Source organism: Triturus cristatus, chromosome 4_2, assembly GCF_964204655.1.
Source record: "Triturus cristatus chromosome 4_2, aTriCri1.1, whole genome shotgun sequence".
NCBI classification, from domain to species: Eukaryota; Metazoa; Chordata; class Amphibia; order Caudata; family Salamandridae; genus Triturus; species Triturus cristatus.
In genome coordinates, this window is record NC_140586.1 from 790312418 (window position 1) to 790331938 (window position 19521).

The window sequence follows — 19521 nt, forward strand, 5'->3', positions numbered from 1 at the left end:
TATTTGTAGTAATTTTGGTATAGTATGTTTTTACCATGTATTTCGAAATACCATTTGGGGGCATATTATCAAGGGCTGGGGATAAATATCGCAAAGCGCGCTTAGCGCTTGCATATTTATTGCCGGCTCTCTCTGGAATTTATCGCCAGGTTACCGCGTTATCAACAACGTGCATCACCGAGACAATAAAAATTCCAGAGATAGTGTGGATATCGCCGTTTTCCAAGGTGGAAAATGGTGATATCCTAGATGATAGGGCCTGTGGTCTTAGCCACACAATCCACCCCTCATGTTAGGTATGCCTTAGTCAGGCATTTAAGAGACGTTAAATTCCTGCGTTAAGGCATACTTAATGTGATTTTAAATATCTCTAACCTTTGTTTTCAATATGACGAAGCTGGGTTAGCGATATTTCCCAAGGGAGTCTTGTCAGGCACGCCTCCTTTGCATCTCATTAGCGATGCGATAGGAGGCGTGCTGACAAGGGGTGCTATTGAAAGGAAACACGCGCTAGCGTGTCCTTGTTGATAATGCGATAATATTATCGCCGCTTTTCGCCCGAAAACGTGCTCTAAAGCGGCGATAATATTATCGCCACCCCTTGTTGATATGCCCCTTGGTCTTTACCATAGTACATCCAGATTTAGCAAAGAGTCCTAGCTCTGGGCCATCATCTACAAATAGTAAGTCCTGAAATTTGATTCAACATCTGAGGCTCAGAACTCTCTTATTGTTTTTATCTCCTTTTATATACCAATAGGTTTTCAGTGTTACTGCTAGTCAATTTGAACATGCTTGTTCTTACTAACTCTTTAGTAGAAAATTAGCATTAGAGGATTTCTTTGTCTCTATTTCATTCTGGTAATGGCCAGACATTCCTTGAAATGTATCGAACCACTTTGATACATCTTCTAAATCTGGTTGAGTCACTGTGTTGCACATTGGAGTACTATATAATTTTCAAACTTTTTTTCATGAATGATAAACTTTGCTTCTCAAGGGCTGAAGAATTGTGGTTAGACACCACTGTGGCATACTTTCAGAAATATAATTTATTATTTTTATGATGAAACTCTATTCTCCTCTTTCAGTCTTCCAATTGAGAGCAATTTCCTTTTCAATTATTTCTCATCATGAGAGAATATCCATTTCTAAATAGAATTTTGGTCCAGATGTTCTATGAGAATGTAAGGGTACTGAGGACACACATAAACATTGGTGTGAATCATGTTTTTGTAATTTGTCTAGCTTGTCAGTATTATGTTGCTGATGTGTTATACAAGGATACAATCACTTTTAACGTGAGCGAATGTTTTAAATGTGTTTTTTGTAAATAATGGTGAGTTTTTGTTTTTAAAATTGTCTTTTATGACATGAAGTCGAAATAAAGACTGTTTGATTGATAACGTGAGCGAATTACTTTTAATCTAAAACTCCTACCCTAGTTCAAACTTCGAGGTGCTCATTTGCATAGTTGTGGGTTTGCAAATATATATTCAGAACTCTGCACCACCAATACGAGACTATGTTCCATTCCATTCCTCCAACTTCACTTCCACTCCAACCTCTGAAAAGCACTTACTTGTGTTATGAGTAGAACTGGTATCAAAGCATCAAGTAGGAAGAGGTTAGGAATACTAGAGACTCTACGACTGGAAGTAAAGAAGTCACCATCAAGGGACCCAATTCACAAAGGTAAGATTAGGCGTTTGGTCTAAACTTAGAACAAACGTTTAAGTTTACGACTTTGGGAATTCACAAAGGGCATTTACAAAGTGCTATCTTTAAGTCTGCACTCGGGCGAAGAGTGTAGACATAAAGATAGTACTCGAAAATGCCCTTTGTGAATTTTCAAAGTCATAAACTTAGAAGTTTGGTTTAGGTTCAGACCAAACGCCTAAGTTTACCTTAGTGAATCGGGCGAAAGTAACTTTGACGCAGATACATCTTGGATCTCTCCTATTCCTGACTTACCTGTAGATTCAACAGCAAGAGAAAACACAAAATGTATTATTCCTAAACAAGGTCTCATCATTGAATTAGGAGACGTGTTTATGTAAATTTTTATGTTGAAACCACACACCCTAAGTCCTGTGTAAGGACATGTGAAGCAATCGCATCTAACTCAAAAGGGACATCTAGTAACGATTTGAGGTACTGTAGCGGTCTGAAAGACTTTTTAGCCGATTGCTTTTGACTCGAGAGACATCTAGTAAAGAAGGACTGTAGCCTTTTTAAACACTTCAAGCTCTTGTTTCTTACTTAACAGGGGTGTCCAGTGATGTATTGAAGTACTTCAGTTACATCTAAATGCTAATGCTTGTTTATTTTGGCATCTGTATGGTTTCATTTTTGGCACAATATGATAGGGCCCTTTTTCCAATTAACTGGTGAACATGTGCTCCCTAGGGACACCTTAGAATGCCCACAGACTGGAAGACCTTTAATTATTTAATGACGACTGATCACAATCACTTTTGGAACCACTATATTTAGGTTTTTTTATATACTGTTTTTATTGGAGTTTGTCAATAAAACATGGGTAGAGCAGCAAAGTCCCTTGGCTAAGGGAGGGTCACAAAAGTGGGCAAGAACTTTTCAATACATTAACAAGCAAGGTATCATTGGCACATTTGGACCTTTTGATAGCAAGAGGCATTGGAGCAGCCTTGTAGTACAAAAGCATTTACCCAACAGATTGGCAGTTTCAAACAGGGGGATGTGGAGCGGGTGAGGGGTAGGTCTGACTTTTTAGTGGGATGTCTTGTCTGCAGCTGTAGCAGTGTTGCAATAATGATTAAAGCCGGGTACAGAAATGCTGGTGATTGGCTCTAATCCTCCGGGGAGTGGATGTAGATAGGGGGCTGAGATAGAGGTGTGTGTGCTTGGAGGCACTCCAGGCGAGGGCGGGGAGTTCGAGCTGCAAGGGAGTTGGTAGCCAGGCCTGTTGGGCTCACGGGGTAATATCGTCCATGACCGTTTGTTGCATATAGTGTGTTAAAAGAGTGTCCAACTCCTGTGAGATCAGGCGCTTGAGTAGGTGGCGCGATTCTTCATGTTGTTGAGATTTTCCCTCTACTTTCCCCTATTTATGCATTGCACCCTGCCATGCGCCACTGGCTGGGTGGACGAGCCCTAATCTGAAGGAAAGAGCTCTCTTAGCAAGTAAGAGTGCCAGGCCTGCAAAGCATGTCATCACCTTATATCGCTATTTTCATTTGAAAATACCTAATGCACAGGCCTCTCCGGAGAATATGTGTGTGAGTGCTATGACCTCCCGCAGTGTCTTATGTACTGCTTGCTTGCCAGTAGTGCATGAGGGCTCGTCAGGATCATAGCATGTGACAGAGGTAGGTCTCTCCCGAATTACAGCAGGGGCAATGGATGTCCGTCGTGGGGAAATAGCAGTTAAGCTGCACAGGATTCATATACGCTCGGTGTAGGGTGAAGAATCGGATTTTTTTAAATTGGGCATTTATTTAAACTTGTTGCAGAAATGCTACGGCTTTTTTCCACTCAGAGTCATTCTGTATCCTCCCCAAATTGTCTTCCTGTTTGTTAAATAAGGGCCCTAGGGATGTGTCATTGCGTATCGCTCTGTAGATCCGTGTGATCACGTGATGCCACTCGCCCATGGCAAGTAGTGTTTGTAGCACGGTATGGGTCAGAGGTTCTTCATCCTAAGTGAACCAGAGGGTGTGACGTGCTGTGAACTTGTTGGAATGTAAGGAATTGTGTCGGCGGGACTTCATAGTCCGTTTGGAGTTGTTAAAAGAAAATAAGGTGTGTGTCGGTAAAAAGGTTGCGAGTTGTGACCAGTGATGGGTCCTGCAAACTCCACAATTTTGCAGCTGAATATGTGCCTGGAAAGCGCGGTAGGCTCAAAAAGGAGCCCTGGGGTATACGGGTGAATGTGACACCTGAGGAGGTGTATTCTAGCAAAGCCTTTGCGCCCACCTGTACCAGCAGAGACTGTGGAGTATGACTTTGGGAAGCGGGACGCCTTGGATCATGATTGCCATCAGAGGATGTGGTCTGTGATAGGTCTCCCCTCTAGGTTGCTGCCTGCTAGCCAGATGGCAACCCATTGCAATTGCGCTGCCAGGTAATAGGTCTCGAATGACGGGGCACTTAATCATCTCCCTCTGGTTGGCAGCTGCAGTTTTTCCAGGGTTCTTCTGTGACGTTTGTTTCCCCAAATAATTTCTCCCAACAGCATATCAAGTTTGTGGAAGAAACTCAGGGGAGGAGCCACAAGCAGGTTCATAAAGTAGAAGAGGAGCGAAGGCAAGATCACCATTTTTGATAGGGCTAGCTTGTCTGTAGTGTCCAGTGGCAGTTTCTTCCAGAATTGCACTTTCGATTTTAGTGCTCTCAATGCGGGTCGCAAGTTGTAGTCGAAGCGGTCTTTCGGGTAATGATAAAGACAAACCCCTAGGGATTTGACGGTGGAGCCATGCCAGTTAAGCGCCCCTCTTCCCCCTGAGGGTGGCTTAGTGGTATGCAGGGAAGGATTGAGAACTGTTCCACCCTTCTTGTCAGTATCTAAGTTGTTCTCGGCCACAGTCTCAAGCGTGTTCAGATGTAGGTGGTCATGCTACCAGTGTAGCAACCCGCATGGGCGTGGTTATAAAACCCAACTGGTAAAGCACACATTGGAGAGTCATTAGATAAAAGGAAATGAATGTGGAAGGAGAGACAGCTTCCTTGAGTTATACCATTGGATATTTAGTCCGAAGAACATTGGCAATTGTTGGCGGGGTTTCTGGCAAGGTAGACAGGAGTGAATGTCACACTTCTATCCCGGAGGCTGTGTAGGTGTAATTGTAATAATTATCTATAAATAGCATTACCCTAGGTTACTCATGATCATCTGTTTGTTTTAAAATATTGAGTGCAAGTTGCAGGATAACTGCTGCTCACAGAGAAAGAAGGACAGTCCAACCCCATTTTTTCTTCCTCTTCTGTTTCCCTTTTCTCTAGATCTTGTCTGAAGGATAAAGCCATGTTTATCAACCAGTGCAAGCTTCTGGAGATTCTACCTGTTAGGGCTCACAAAGATATTTTCCCCTACAGTCAATTATGGGAGAAGGGCAAGTATTGGCCTTACTAGAAGCCCATTGGAGGAGGGGTCTCATTAGCAGGATTTTCAATCTTTTTGGATGCACTATCACTAACAGTCAGTTGTTGCTCTACTTTCAAAACTATAAATATATGCTGGAATTTCACTCCAGGACATGCAAGACATCCGCCTAGTCCGACCTTCATGATTACTGTTTTTATGCTTCTAAAATGTGGAGCAGGATACTGCTCATTTTCGTAAGGTTGCCACTAAATCTGATGCCTTGCAGATCTTCCCTTCTTTTAATCTTGCCTCTGAGCCACAACAAACATTTCACAGACTTTTCCCCCACCTGACCGTTTCCCTAAAACTCTGCCGCCTACCTTAAAACCAAACCCAACCCCAGCACCCCACCGTGAACCTCAAAAATGCCCCCTCACTTCAAACCTACCTTACGTCACGAAATCTATTGCTGACTCCCTCCCTTAAAACCTACCCCCCAGTCCCAGCCTAACTTACCTCGTCATGTCCCCGTCCTTTGCACAGGTCCTCCTTTCCGGTCCCTCTCCCCGGCTTCCAGCAGCTAGAACGCTGACTGCCTTACCCACACATATGAGTGGTTCAGGCAAGCGTTGTTTAGCTTGCGTTGAAATGTAATGCATGCTATAAGATGCCTTTTAAAGTCTGTTTCCAGTTCACTAGGCATATGGGTCACATAGCTGTCTGGCCCCCATCAACACTTAGATGTGTTACTACTGAAGCCCCTCCCACCCCGGGTCTTGTGAAATCACTTTTCAAGGGCTATGCAGACCCTAACAATAATGTTTAAAGAGTTACAGAATATTTGATTTGTAAAGTTGGTGTCCTTTGCTGCAAGTGAAATTTTCGTTTGAGTTTTGTTAATTCTTATTCATTCAATTTGTGTTCTTTATGCCATTTGATAAATAGTTTTACTGAATATATTTCTGTACATTGCTATTTCAGTATCTATTACATAAAATCTCTGGTTCAACATTCTTATCTTTATTTTAGCTGCAATTATTGTGTTGCGCTGTATCTCCATTCAATATTCACCCAGTCTCCTTTGAGTTGGGTTTTTACTGATAATAATAATAATAATCCACATTTTTAAAGCACGAACAATCACCCGTAAGGGTCTTTAGGCGCTGGGGGCCGTCGGGAAGATTAAGCAAGCTATTGCCCAGAGTCACAGGGTACTGGGCTAATCTGCCGCCGGCGCCAGGGATCGAACCGTGATCCCCATATTCCAGAGTCAGTCGCCCTGGCCGTGGCGCCACACCTCTTTCAACATACCAGAGTTAACGTGGCTTTGAAGGGAAAAATCGCACACAAATAATGTCTCTGTTAGAGAGCACACAAGCAATCTCACATTTGATGTTGCTAGATTGTCCTATGAGTGCAAGGATCAGATGAAAAATCCTTAATTCTGCAAGGTGTTTGGCGATCAACATGCACATGTCAGCAGAGCAGGTAAGTGGATTAATTCCATTGGGCAAAGCCCATATGAAAAAAAAAAACCACTTGCCCTTGTTTTGGGCCTTGTGAAGAGGTGAATGTAGAAGACCCCCAGAACGAAGCTCTAAAGCGACAAGTGCCCTAGATGGTTGAGAGGATAGGAGATCACCATCAACAAGAGAGGACATTAAGTTGCAGAATGCCAAAAGAACACAGCTACATTTATTGTTCACTAGAATACCTGCTCCAGGATGGGGAGACCAAACTCACCTATCTGGGAAGGAAGAAATGGCAGGTTTCAGGGAGCTGGGATAATCCCTACAGCAGGGAAACATCAAAAGGTTGAGATAGCTATGGGCTGCAGGTGACAAATAGGGGGCAGGGCCTGGAGCTTTGAAGGGGCCGATCCATGTGAGAGGAAGAACAATGACAATCTGCAGAGTTTTTTAACAGTGAGATTAAAAAGATTATTGAAGACATAATAATGTCAAGCTATGATCCATTTGAGATCCATGCCAGCCACAATAGTAAGCTGGAAGCTCTCGACCACTGACCAGTAAGAGTTTCAGAGCATTTGCACTGTCTAATACATTTATAGAAAATGAGAAATGGGGGTGCACGAATAAAAAAGTCCGAAAAGTTCTTTAAACTAAGTGTCCACTTTAATTTTCATTTAAATTTTGTAGGTAAAAAGATTGGTCAGCCAACGCGTTTCATTCCCTCAAGGGGAACTTCATCAGGGCTGTAACATGATAAAACAACATAAATATTACCAATAAATCATAAAACACAGGACTTACAACATGAACAAATGACCATATAGTATGAAAATCATACAGACAAGACAGATTTTCAACAACATTAAAAAGTGCCCATGGAATCGCACCAATCGACATTGGACACATTTACATCACGATAAAAACATTTGTACAAACAAAGTTTTTTGGGAAACGAGAATTAATTGGGTTTTTTTAGGCTATTAGAGAATTATCAGCCTGTTAGGTTTTCCTAAACACCAAATAATTGAACCTCATCAGGTTTTATGAGCATAAAAAAAAAAGTCAGAAAATATTTATAAATAATGAAAATAAATATAAATTTTTAAAATATAGAAAAAAAACAGAGAAATGAAAGAAAAAAGATAAAAGATAAATACAAAGTATCGTGAATGTTTGAAAAAAGAAGAAGAAGAGCAGTCCAATCCAAAGAGGTGAGCATACCTTAAATCAGTATGTATTTTCCTGTGAAAGGACAAGTCTTATAATTTCCACGAAGTCAAGTACTTCAAGTTTCTGTAAAGAAGCATAATGACCCAATTTTTGATAACTGGTGGTCCATAACAGAGTGAAAATGCTAATGTAACTATAATTTAACTACATATAATCCCTTTAAATTATCTACATAAAATCTCTCTAAGTGCATTCACTATATGGCGTCCGTATAACAACGTAAAAGTATGTCAAACAGTAATTACAAAGCATATGAACCGGTTAACAGCGAAAAAATGTATGAAGTGCGCACAACAGCGCTGAGAACAATTCAATCCAGTAGGCGCAAGAGTAAACAGGGCTCGCCCCAAACAACCAGTTGCACACTCGAGAAACATGTGAGGCGCCCTCATTGCTAATCAATACTATGTCTGAGTCAAATTTCGCCGTGTTGTACACAGACAGCCCATTGCCACAAAAAATAACATTACAAATATATGCATGAATACATATTCCAAGTATGAGCTCCAGAATCGGCACCATGAAGGCAATCGCTTCGAAACCAAAACTTTAAAGGCAGGACAAACAATAACCAACAGCTACGAGTGCAAGCTGTAGTCCGTTCCCACAAGCATTATAATGTTCATGAACGTAAAAACTCACCGGCAATAGCCAGGACAGAGTAATCAGTATGACGGCGAGTTCCTCATTGTAGAGAGAACAGCCCGCCATGGTGGATAAAAATACGTAACTCCGCCCCCTCAGCTGAAAACAGCCAATAAACATACAATAACCAACAGCTACGAATACAAGCTGTAGTCCTTTCCCACAGGCATAACAACATTCCTGCACGTGTAAACTCACCGGCAATAACCTAGACAGAGTAATCAATACGACGGCGTCTTCCTCGTTGCAGAGTGAACAGCCCGCCATTGTAGATAAATATACGTGACTCCGCCCCCTCAGCTGAAGGCAGCCAATCCAAGTGAATATAAGTCAGGGTAGTGGTCCATAGGATCCAAACCTAAGTCGGCGTCCATTATTAAGAAGTTAAGAACATACCAGCAGAATAGTATTAACAGTATTTTAATCTAACAAGAATGTTTGAACGACATAATAAATTTGAAAATATTTATCTTCTAAAAATTTTAGGAGTATATGAATAGCTGTGAAAGCGTACGGTATTAACGGTACGTAACTCGATTTAATCAAAATCGAAAAGGCAATAATGCAAAAATAATGTCACATTAGTCGTGAATCATCTTAAAAATACGAAAAAAGAGAGCAGGGATGTACGTGTGCATATATAGAAAAACGAAGCACCATTTTGGAATGGGCAGTATGTTCCGAACGTATAAAAGTATGTAAGTAATTGTAAACAAACACGATACTGACGGTATATCACTCTATTTAATCAAACACGAAAACAAAAAATTGATTGAAAAATAATATCAAATAAGTTGTGGTTCATTTAAACAAGCCGAAGAGAAGAACAAAGATGTTCATTTGCATATATTAAAAGCGCGAAGGCGCCATTTTAGAATGGGCAATATGTTCCAAAACGAAAGTACCACCTAAGCTGGATACTACTCTATGCATTAAGATAGAAAAAATGTCTCTAGTAGAATCCTGGTGAATTTCAATGAATAAACAGACATTTGGCAATAAATGTACAGAATCATAAAGATCTGACTGTAATATTGCAAAACGGATATCTAAGATTGGAGTATCATATTCAACAAGATAATTAACTAGACCGATCATTTGTAATGAGTAGCAATAAGAGGGGAAGAGAGCCTGTAACGTGGGAGAGCAAGCCATATTCACGTGACAGGTGTTACTAGTGACCATGAGGGGGGTTCAGATGTGTAAGCGCATGGATAGTTAGTCATATCCCATCAAGCATGAGTGATGGGAATGTTGCTTAACAACTACTATTCGCATGTAAAATCAACAAAAAATGATGAATTAAAAGTAAAAGTAGATCTAAACGAATAAACAAAATAAGGAATCCAGACCTATGTCACACACGATGGAACCAGACAAAGTGTGAGAGAGTGCTAAAGGTATGAGTTAGGAACAAATGTTAAAATATGTACCCCATGTTTCAGAGTCCATCACCACGTGTTCATAAGGAAACAGAGATAGAAAGTATGATGGAAAACAAAAGGAAAATAAATCACTGGGGATGGTTATAGCCACCGATTTGGTCACATCCATTCTATAGTTGTGCCAATATCTAATAAACAAATATTCCATTTTACACCATTCCTGAAAATTGCAAAAAATTCCTGACCATTCATTTCTGTGCTTTAATCATTTTCAAGAAAGTAGTGCATTTCATTATCACTATTAAATCCTTGAATAGCACTACGTAATCTGCAAATCCATTTTGCCTCACATTGCCTTAGCTGCAGTTCACGATCACCTCCTCTTTCTGCACTTTTCACATGTTCAATAGCATGGAACCAGAAATTGGCAAGACCCTCATGTTTATTAACAAAATGTTCCATCATAGGATATCTGGAGTCACGTTTGAGTATAGCCCTCCTATGTTCTTGAATTCTGATTTTTAAGCTACGTTTGGTACTGCCTACGTAAATGGTTCCACAAGGGCATCCAATCACGTAGACAACGAACATAGTATTACAATTAATGAAATTGTAGATGTTATAGTTTCGGGAGCCATTGTATGAAAAGTTCTTAATTCTATTGATCCCCAGTTCACAGATGTTACACATTGTACAGGTAAAGAAACCTTCTGGTTTAGGTGGTAACCATGTTGATTGATTGTTACTACCTTTTCTAATGTAACTCGGGCATAACTCATTCCTTAGTGTTTTCCCGCGCCTATATGTGATTGATGGATTTATGTGAACCACTTTCTGTAGACCAGGTATCTCACATAGGAGATTCCAATGCCTCTTCAGCAGCTTAAAAATTGCACTGCTATGTGAGGTATACTGGGTCACGAACCTGATGTTATTGTCACTATTCTTGTTTGTACTCCTGTTCTGTTTTTTTGTTGATATTAAGGTGGTCTCTCTGGTTAGTACACGTGCTCTTTTTTCTGCCTTTTCCACAATCTCTTTTTTGTATCCCCTGGACAGAAACCTTTTCTTGACTTGTTGAAGATTTATGTCAAAATTAGATTCCTCACTGCAATTACGTCTGACACGTACCATCTCCCCATAAGGAATATTTTTAATAGTAGAGCTAGCATGTGCACTTTCTGGATGTAAAACTGCATTACACGCGGTGTCTTTGCGATATAAAGTGCTATGGATGTGCCCATCTTGTATATAGAATTGTAAATCCAAAAAATTGATTTTCTCATTACTGAATTCCATTGTGAGTTTAACATTAAATGGATTAGAGTTAAGGTATTCAAAATAGTCCTGAAGTTGTAAAACAGAACCCGACCAGAGGCAGATGATATCATCGATGTACCTCCCCCAGAACACGATGAATTTGGTCCAGGGGGAGGCACATCTTCCCCACGCATGCCCCCTCTCATACCATCCCATGAAAAGACAGGCATAAGAGGGGGCAAACCTGGACCCCATGGCCGTACCTCTCCTCTGATGGTACCAGACGTCGTCGTATAGGAAATAGTTCCTATTCAGGACTAACTTCAACATTTCCATGATCATTTGATTTTGGTCAAACTGATCTGCATTCTCCCTGTCCAAGTAGAATTCAACAGCCTTGAGGCCATACTCATGTTGGATGCAAGTATATAAACTGGTGACATCAAAGGTGACAAATAGGAGTTCATCGGACCACTCAAAATCTTGGAATTTATTTAAAATATCCTTACTGTCCTGAACATAAGACGGGAGATCTAGGACATGTTTGTTAATTCTGAGGTCAATGAATTCAGACATCTTCTCGGTGACAGACCCAATACCTGAAATGATCGGTCTCCCTGGGGGGAAGTTCCCCTTTTTGTGCACTTTGGGAAGGATGTAAATACAGGGGAATCTGGGATTCTCTGTTTTAAGGTATCTGTATTCCTGTTCACTGATCAGACCCATATCTCTCCATTCCCTTAGCTTTGAGCTGATTTCTATAATCAGTTCCCTTGTGGGATTGTGGTCCAATCTACCATAACATTCGTTGTCCCCAATTTGTCGTTCTATTTCACCTTTGTAGTCTTTTATATCCATGACCACAACGTTACCACCTTTATCAGATTCCCTAATGACGATGTTATTATCATTCTTCAACCTTTTTAGTGCTAGTCTCTCTCCAGGTGTGAGGTTGTGTTGCTGATTGTTTATACACCTACTTTGTTTTTCCAATTGGTATAAACCCTCACTGACCCGCTCAGTAAAGATGTCAATATTTCCATGATATGTCATTGGGGTAAACTTGGACCTGGGACGTAACCCACTTTCTTTCGTGATGTTCTCCCTAATGTCAAGATCATCTAGAATCGTATGCATTTCCACCTCCTCCCCATCACATAGTGACCGTAAGCATTGAATATTTTTAACCTCCGCTATTGTGAGGTCTGTTTGTCTTATCTCATCAGAGAGTTTATTCGGAGGCAGTTTATCGTTGAAAAAATCTTTTAATTTTAACATTCTGCTAAATTTGAAAAGATCTACATGTACATTTGTGAAGTCACCACCCTGTGTGGGACAAAATCCCAGCCCTCTACATAACAAGTTTGTCTCATCAGTATCCAATATCTTGCTGGACAGGTTAACCACTCTTAGATCGGAGTACTCCCCATCCCCCTCATTCGTTGTCACTCCAAGTTTTTCTACTTTTGTTTGACTTTTCCCCTCTCTGACCTTCTTAGTAAGTCTTCTGCCACACCATCCTTGCCCCCTTCTGCCCCCTCTCCTTGTCTTTTTTGCTGTTGTATCTTTTTTGCTTGATTGCCACTTATCTTGAGTCTGGCCATTTCTTTTTGGAAGGTTGTGGCTTCCACCCCTAAAGGGTGTACATTGGGATTAGTATTCGATGATGTGCTCCCAACAGATGACAGGGAAGTGCTGCTTACTGATCTTGTATCTTCACTAGCCTCCCTGGATCGTTTTTTATCATCCGCCACCAAAGTTGTGTCATATTTTTTGGCAAATGTATAGATCCTCCCCTCCCTGTAATCTGTCGTCCCGACTGATCTTACGTAATTTCTTCTCTTTTAGATAGTTTTGATGACCCTCAATCACTTTTTGGAGAATATCATAGTTTTTATCAATTAATTCCTTGTTGCCACAACCTTCAATTTCCTTTTCTATAGATTCAATCTCTGATAAGAGTTTCGCCCCTTTCTCTATGGCATGTCTGATCAAAATCTGCATCATTATCAAAGAGGCACCTTCTAAGTTAGCCTCTCATTCATTTAGCAATTCCTCACTAAGGTCCTCAAACGTGGGAAAAATAAGGATACGTAACCCTCTTGGTACTTTCTTATTATCTATGTACTGCTGAAGGGTCACCCCATCCCACCACCTTGATAACTCCTGTTTTTTTAGGTGTTCCAATTTCACAAATAGAGCACGTGGTCCCAATGTATTCTGTGTAGTGGGTCCTGTTTGTGGTAGGTTAGTATTCCTTCCAAATAAGTCCTGTGCCATCTCCTCTCTATTGTCATCAAACCGTGGTATTTTTGGTTCCAGATGATGTTGAGTGCTTGCTGGCCCAGAAGAACAATATTCCAACTGAAACAACGGCGGGCCCTTCTTGCCGCACCTCACACCAGTTCTTGAGATAAATGTAATAGTTGTCGTGCAATCTACCCCAAACGCCAGCCGCTGAATGGCGCTACTGTGCTCCAGATCAAACGTCAATAGAAAATGAGAAATGGGGGTGCACGAATAAAAAAGTCCGAAAAGTTCTTTAAACTAAGTGTCCACTTTAATTTTCATTTAAATTTTGTAGGTAAAAAGATTGGTCAGCCAACGCGTTGAGCCTGGAGCTTTGACGGGGCAGATCCATGTGAGAGGAAGAACAATGACAATCTGCAGAGTTTTTTAACAGTGAGATTAAAAAGATTATTGAAGACATAATAATGTCAAGCTATGATCCATTTGAGATCCATGCCAGCCACAATAGTAAGCTGGAAGCTCTCGACCACTGACCAGTAAGAGTTTCAGAGCATTTGCACTGTCTAATACATTTGGTCACCTTTAGACCCGATGTGACATACTGAAAGTATGTAATTAATCGCTAAAATCTGGTACGTTTCCTGAGCTTGGACAAAGGCTACAGTGGCTCCCTTGTTGAAGAAACCTTCAGTGAACCCTTTGGTCTTTAGTAAATATAGGCTTGTATGACTTTTGCCTTTTCCGGAAAAAATCCTGGAATGCTTTGTGAGCAAAAACTTGCCATCTGGAAGAACAAAATCTCCTAGAGAAGGAGAAATACGGGTTCAGACCAGGTCATGGTATGGGGTCTGCTCTGCTTCTAGCCATGGATGAGCTCCAGATAAGGGTGACCACTGGCCAGTCAGTGGTGTTGACAATGCTTGATTCATCAGCTGCTTTTGATACTGTGAACCACAAAACTCTACTGGAAAGACTGGCCAGGACTGGGACAGCGGTGCATGAATTGACTGGATGAAGTCTTATTTGTCAGACAGTTCTCTAGCGGTCTCAATGCCTCCCTACTACTCTGACTTTTAAATCACCTAGTATGGAGTTCCACAAGGGTCAGCACTTAGTCCAGTCCTCTTTAACAACTATATGGGACCCTTATTAATGAAGTCACATAACATCTTATGGTTAATTACGAGGACTATACCCAACTGATTCTGCCCATCAAAAATAGGAAACTAGATGCTTTGATGGCCTTTCACAACTGCATAAGTGATATTGCAAGACAGCTGGACTGTAATTCACTAAAATTTAATGGGGATAAACCTGAAGTTCTATGCTGTCCAGCCATAAAAGTCACCAAGAAACTCCCCTCATATTTCTGGCCACTGATTAAGGAAATTGAAGTGGAACAATGGTCCCAAATTTCTATTTTGACAACAAGCTTACCTTAGAAAGTTACATAAATAAAGTGGTGGGCACTTGTTTTGCCCTTCTCTGAGGGTTAAGGAAACTTTTACAAATGCTTCCACCGCACGCTAAGACTCTCATTGTGAAAAGGGTGATTCTGAGCAGGCTTGACGATAGCAACCCACTGCTACTCGGATTACCAGAGTTTTTACTGAAGCGGCTGCAGCGAGTTCAGGCCTCAGCAGCCAAGTTGGCTCTGAAGTGGCCAAGGAGATCTTCTGCTTCCAGTGCCAGGAGAGAATTGCCCTGGCTTCCTATTAGGTAGAGAATAGCCCTGTGCATGGGTTTTTTAAGCACTACAGGGAAAGGGCCCATTACATCCACATAAAGACTTAAAAGGTATGTTCTCGGTAGATTTCTCTGTTCTTCCATGACAAACATAATATGTGATGCAAAATTCTGCAATAAAAGCCAGGGTGGTTGAGATTTTATGATCAGAGCAGCCCAACTCTGGAATAAGCTCCCTGCCACTCCAAGGTCCTCTACGGACTTACTTCATTTTAGAAAGGGCCTGCACGCGTTGGTTCTTGACGTTGGGTATCACCCTATGTACATCCATTCTTCATGAACTGTATTTTTGTGACGTTTGTGCTATTTTTCCCTGTGTCTCTGTTCTCGATGGCAACAGCATATTGTTGATTTCTTTTGGGATTGAAATTAATAGACACTCAATAAAGAACGTTTATATAAAACATTTCCTACACTGTGGATGTGTGTTGTGCTATTATTGATTTTTTTAGATGTTGACTATAGAGAGCTGTAACTTTGTATCAGAAAGCTCATACTACCAGGGCATAAACGTTGCTTTCAGTCATACACATACACAGTACAGAGAGTTGGTTTTAGGTCTGCTGCCTTCAGCTATTTGCTGCTGCCATTTTTTAGGAGTTGCCAGTGACTGTGTGGGCCATCGTTAAAGCCATGGCATTTCATGGAAGGTTACATAAGGCTTTCAATGGTCTTGTCATGACCTCTCCATTGTTCTGCCCCCTATTTTCTCTGTGACCCACCCAATCCACTCCCAACACCACTGCAGCATGTGCTCCCACTGTCATGTGCTGCCCTGTACTTGGCATTGGAACAAGCCATACTTTTGGCTTTGCCAATGATTGTTAAATTACCAAACCATTTAAAAATCATCCACATGCACAATAACTATCGTGTAATAGATTTTCATATTTGTTTTAAAAACCATATCATAATGGCCGCCTGTTATCTTGTGTATATAAAACCATTAAATGTAGGCCTCCATTTATTCATGCATACGGATACCAAAGATCTTATAATGTTGTTTAGAAAAATATAAGAAAATCTATTAGAAAAAGCACGCTGTGTGCGCACACACACATATATACGATGGGCATCTTATGAGGTTTTTTTCCCAAGAAACAAAGAAAATGTATTACAAGATGGCCACCATGAATGAGCACGCACATTGGATGCCACTAGGTCAGTGCCCAGCAGCAAAGACAAGGTCTATTGTTATCAATGAATGCGTGTTTTAAATTTTTGTTTATCCTTTTATTTTGTAGTTTTTTTTGTTCTTGAGAAGCAAAACCCTCTGCCAAATTGACGGTTTGTATTTCCACCACATTTGTATTTGTTTAATCAGGACTTCAGTGGTATCTAAAATAGCGTTTTAGCCTGGGTAAATGATATTTGCAAGCAGGTCAGAATCTGCCATCTGTCTGTGCCTTGGACCTCTACACTACCCTGTGCATATACTAATGTTAATCCAAAATATAGAAGGTTCTGATATTTCTGTTTTTAACAAGGCAGAAGAGGTGTCTTATTTCATACACTGTTTCCTATTCTTTTTCTGTTTCAGCTGCTGCTTGCTTTACAGCACAGTACAATATTTTGAACTTCCCAGCCGGTGTAGTGCCTGTAGGTACCGTGACACAGGATGATGAGAGACGTTTGAAGGACTACAAGGAGTACAATAATGACAAGTTCGACAGACTCATGAAAAAGGTTTGTGTGTATCTTGGGCCTAAACTCTTGAACACTAGTGTATGAGTTAAATAACAGGAGAAGTGGAAATTGCCCTGAGATATTGTGAAACTTTCTTCCATCCTGTGTGTGTTGCCCTCAGTGCTGGAATAAGGTGGAAATCCTCAGGATGCTGTATCTGATAGCTATTCTTATGCTGGTTGTAGGCCAATAGAACCCAAACACATTCACGGCCCTATTCACAAAGACAAATTAGTACATCTACATATATAAATTTGCTCTTACACTTTTTAGAGAATGTTCTACTTTTGGCTATGGTCCATTTGCGAGTGTATAATGTAGTCTTGCATGTCTCCATCGCCTGAAATCAGGGGTTGGAGCCTAATTTATGAGGGTGCAGTTGCAGCGAGTAACTTTTCACATGTAAGTGGAGGTAGTCAGAGGTCTCTGCGAATGGGGCGGAGCACTCCCTATGGTAATGTAGTTATGAAAATTGTAAACTATTATTAGAATTCTTTTTTTAAATCACCAAAATATTTTTATACTACTTACTAATGTAAATTAATTTTACATATCTATTTTAAATGTAGGATAGCATTTGAAAAATGCCTCAGCAGTATTAATTTTAGTTTAAATTAAATACTTAATTAATTTAAATATATTAAGTTGAAATTATTTTTAAAGATTTATTTTAAAACATACCATTCCAACCTAAATTAAAATACATAGATATGTATTTTTTAGTTATTAACCATTACACAACATTATGTATATAATTATTTTATATTAATTTAATTATTTTAAAAAGTTAGACTTATTTTCATTTTTAAAATGGATAATTAAAATATTATATAATTATAAAAATAATAATTATTTAGAAATATATTTTAATATTAAAATATGAAACAAATGTGCCCATAGCTGAAAGCTGAAATAAATAAATACATATATTTTAACACTACGTCCTAGCCGAGCAAGTGTGCCATTGGCCCTAATGCAAGCAAAGAAATTCTCTCCCTCCCACCAGTTGTGCACTATTAATAAGCCATAAATTGAGTGCCAAGAGCCGCACACATTCCTGGTCACCAATGGCATAGCACCTGCCATTGCTGCACTCTTGGCATGAATCCATTGGACTTTTAAAGACCCAAATCTGACTTGCAGATGCTTTTGAAACAACCCTCCTTGTCATTCGGAAACACTGGCATGACTTGTGACTGACTCGTCTACAGTTATATCACACTTTCAGATGAATGGGCTGACTTGTAATCAGCTGTTCTTTCACTCTTCTGACCTTTTCAAGGCACAGACATTCCGGTTGACTGTTTTTGGTTTCATGAACATAGACCTGACTTTTGACTGGCTCTCAAGTAGCACTAGAAGTCTTTCAAGGGTTAAGATGACTGCTGCCTTGGTCAGTTACTACATAGCAGTCCATCATAGGCACGTGGCTGACTTATGGTTGACTCTTCAGAGGCACTAGATAAGCGGTGTCTCTAGAGCCCCCATTCTGGCATTTTAGAGGTTTAGGCCAGTCTCCATTACAGGTAAACCACCAGTTGGCCAGGTTGATTGCAGAATGGGCCTTGGTCCTTGTGAACCACATGATATTTTTTCTTCTTCTTTTGGATTTCCATCGAATTTCTGTGGGACATTCTCGTTTCTTTATGACTTTTGCTCCCTAGATCCTCATTTTTGTGCCATTTTCCAATTTATTCATTGTCTTTTTAACTCCCATAGTTTTGATTGTTTAAGTTCTTTGTTTTCTAACTGTGATTCTCTCTGGCAAGTTTTTGCAGCAATATATCATTTCATATCACATGCATTTTCTCTGAGGATTATCATGCTGCTTATGCCAAAATGACTAGGATCAGTCAAGGATTTCTCATAAAACGCCTTTTCAGATTGTTTGGAAATTGTGGGAAGTCATTTTCAACTCACATGAAGACAGTGAATTATCTTTCTACTGGTCTACTACTCTGATTTCCTGCGACAATCTATTAGGGTTCAGTTTCCCCCAATTGTCTACCCAAAAAATTAAATAGCCCAACAAATATAGCTATCCAGAAATCAGGAGCACTGTAGATTAGAGGTAAGAATAATTACCAAATGTTGTCCTGTATTACTAGGGCCTAAGTCTGAGCTGTCAGGAGTACAGCCATGGGGCAGGTTCACTTTTGAAGGGACACTGCAATTGGACAGAAAATGTTATCAGCCAGCAAATGCCAGAGCAGCATCTCACTGCAATTCAGTTTACATATGCTGTTGCTGTGTCTTTTTTGGACTGCATTTTGCTCTTCCCGTCTACACAGATCCATCCCAGCTTGTTAGATTTGGTTTGGAGAGGACAGGAAGAGGGAGCAAAAGAGGGTGGGTCCAGTTTTGGAGAGCCACCCTCAGTGGGCAAGATAGAAGAAAGCAGTAGTGTATTCACAATCCTGTCCTCAAGTCGGATAAGCATGGGGCACAGGATGTTGGATAGTTTGTCATGAAAGTCTGTACGCTACTGCTTAGTGGAAATCTTTGCTAATTTTAGTGGCCGGGTCCTAAAAAGAAATGCATTAAAAAAAGACAGCAACAAAAAAGAGTTTTTAATCCTTGACACATAACCAAACTCCAACTCTAACCCTTGATAGCATGGATGTGGTAATGATGATAATACCACTTTTCTTTATATAGTTATGATATGCTTTTCTAAGACTCAGAGAAGGTTCTAATCTTTACTCTCAGACAATTTATAAGAAAGAACAAATGTTTGAGGTTTGGTTCAACTCAAAATATAATTAGTTGGAGAGAGAAAATA

The 19521-nt window shown here is 40.3% G+C and overlaps 1 protein-coding gene across 1 annotated transcript in view; it reads left to right on the forward strand.

The window, feature by feature from the left end:
• The window catches only part of LOC146835053 (vitamin D3 hydroxylase-associated protein-like), a 411367-nt gene that overhangs the window by 380576 nt on the left and 11270 nt on the right, over positions 1–19521 (forward strand). Inside the window, exon 14 of the mRNA XM_085602722.1 lies at positions 16594–16739. Within this exon, the coding sequence (XP_085458848.1) occupies positions 16594–16739 (146 nt within the window). The remainder of the gene's footprint in view (positions 1–16593; positions 16740–19521) is intronic.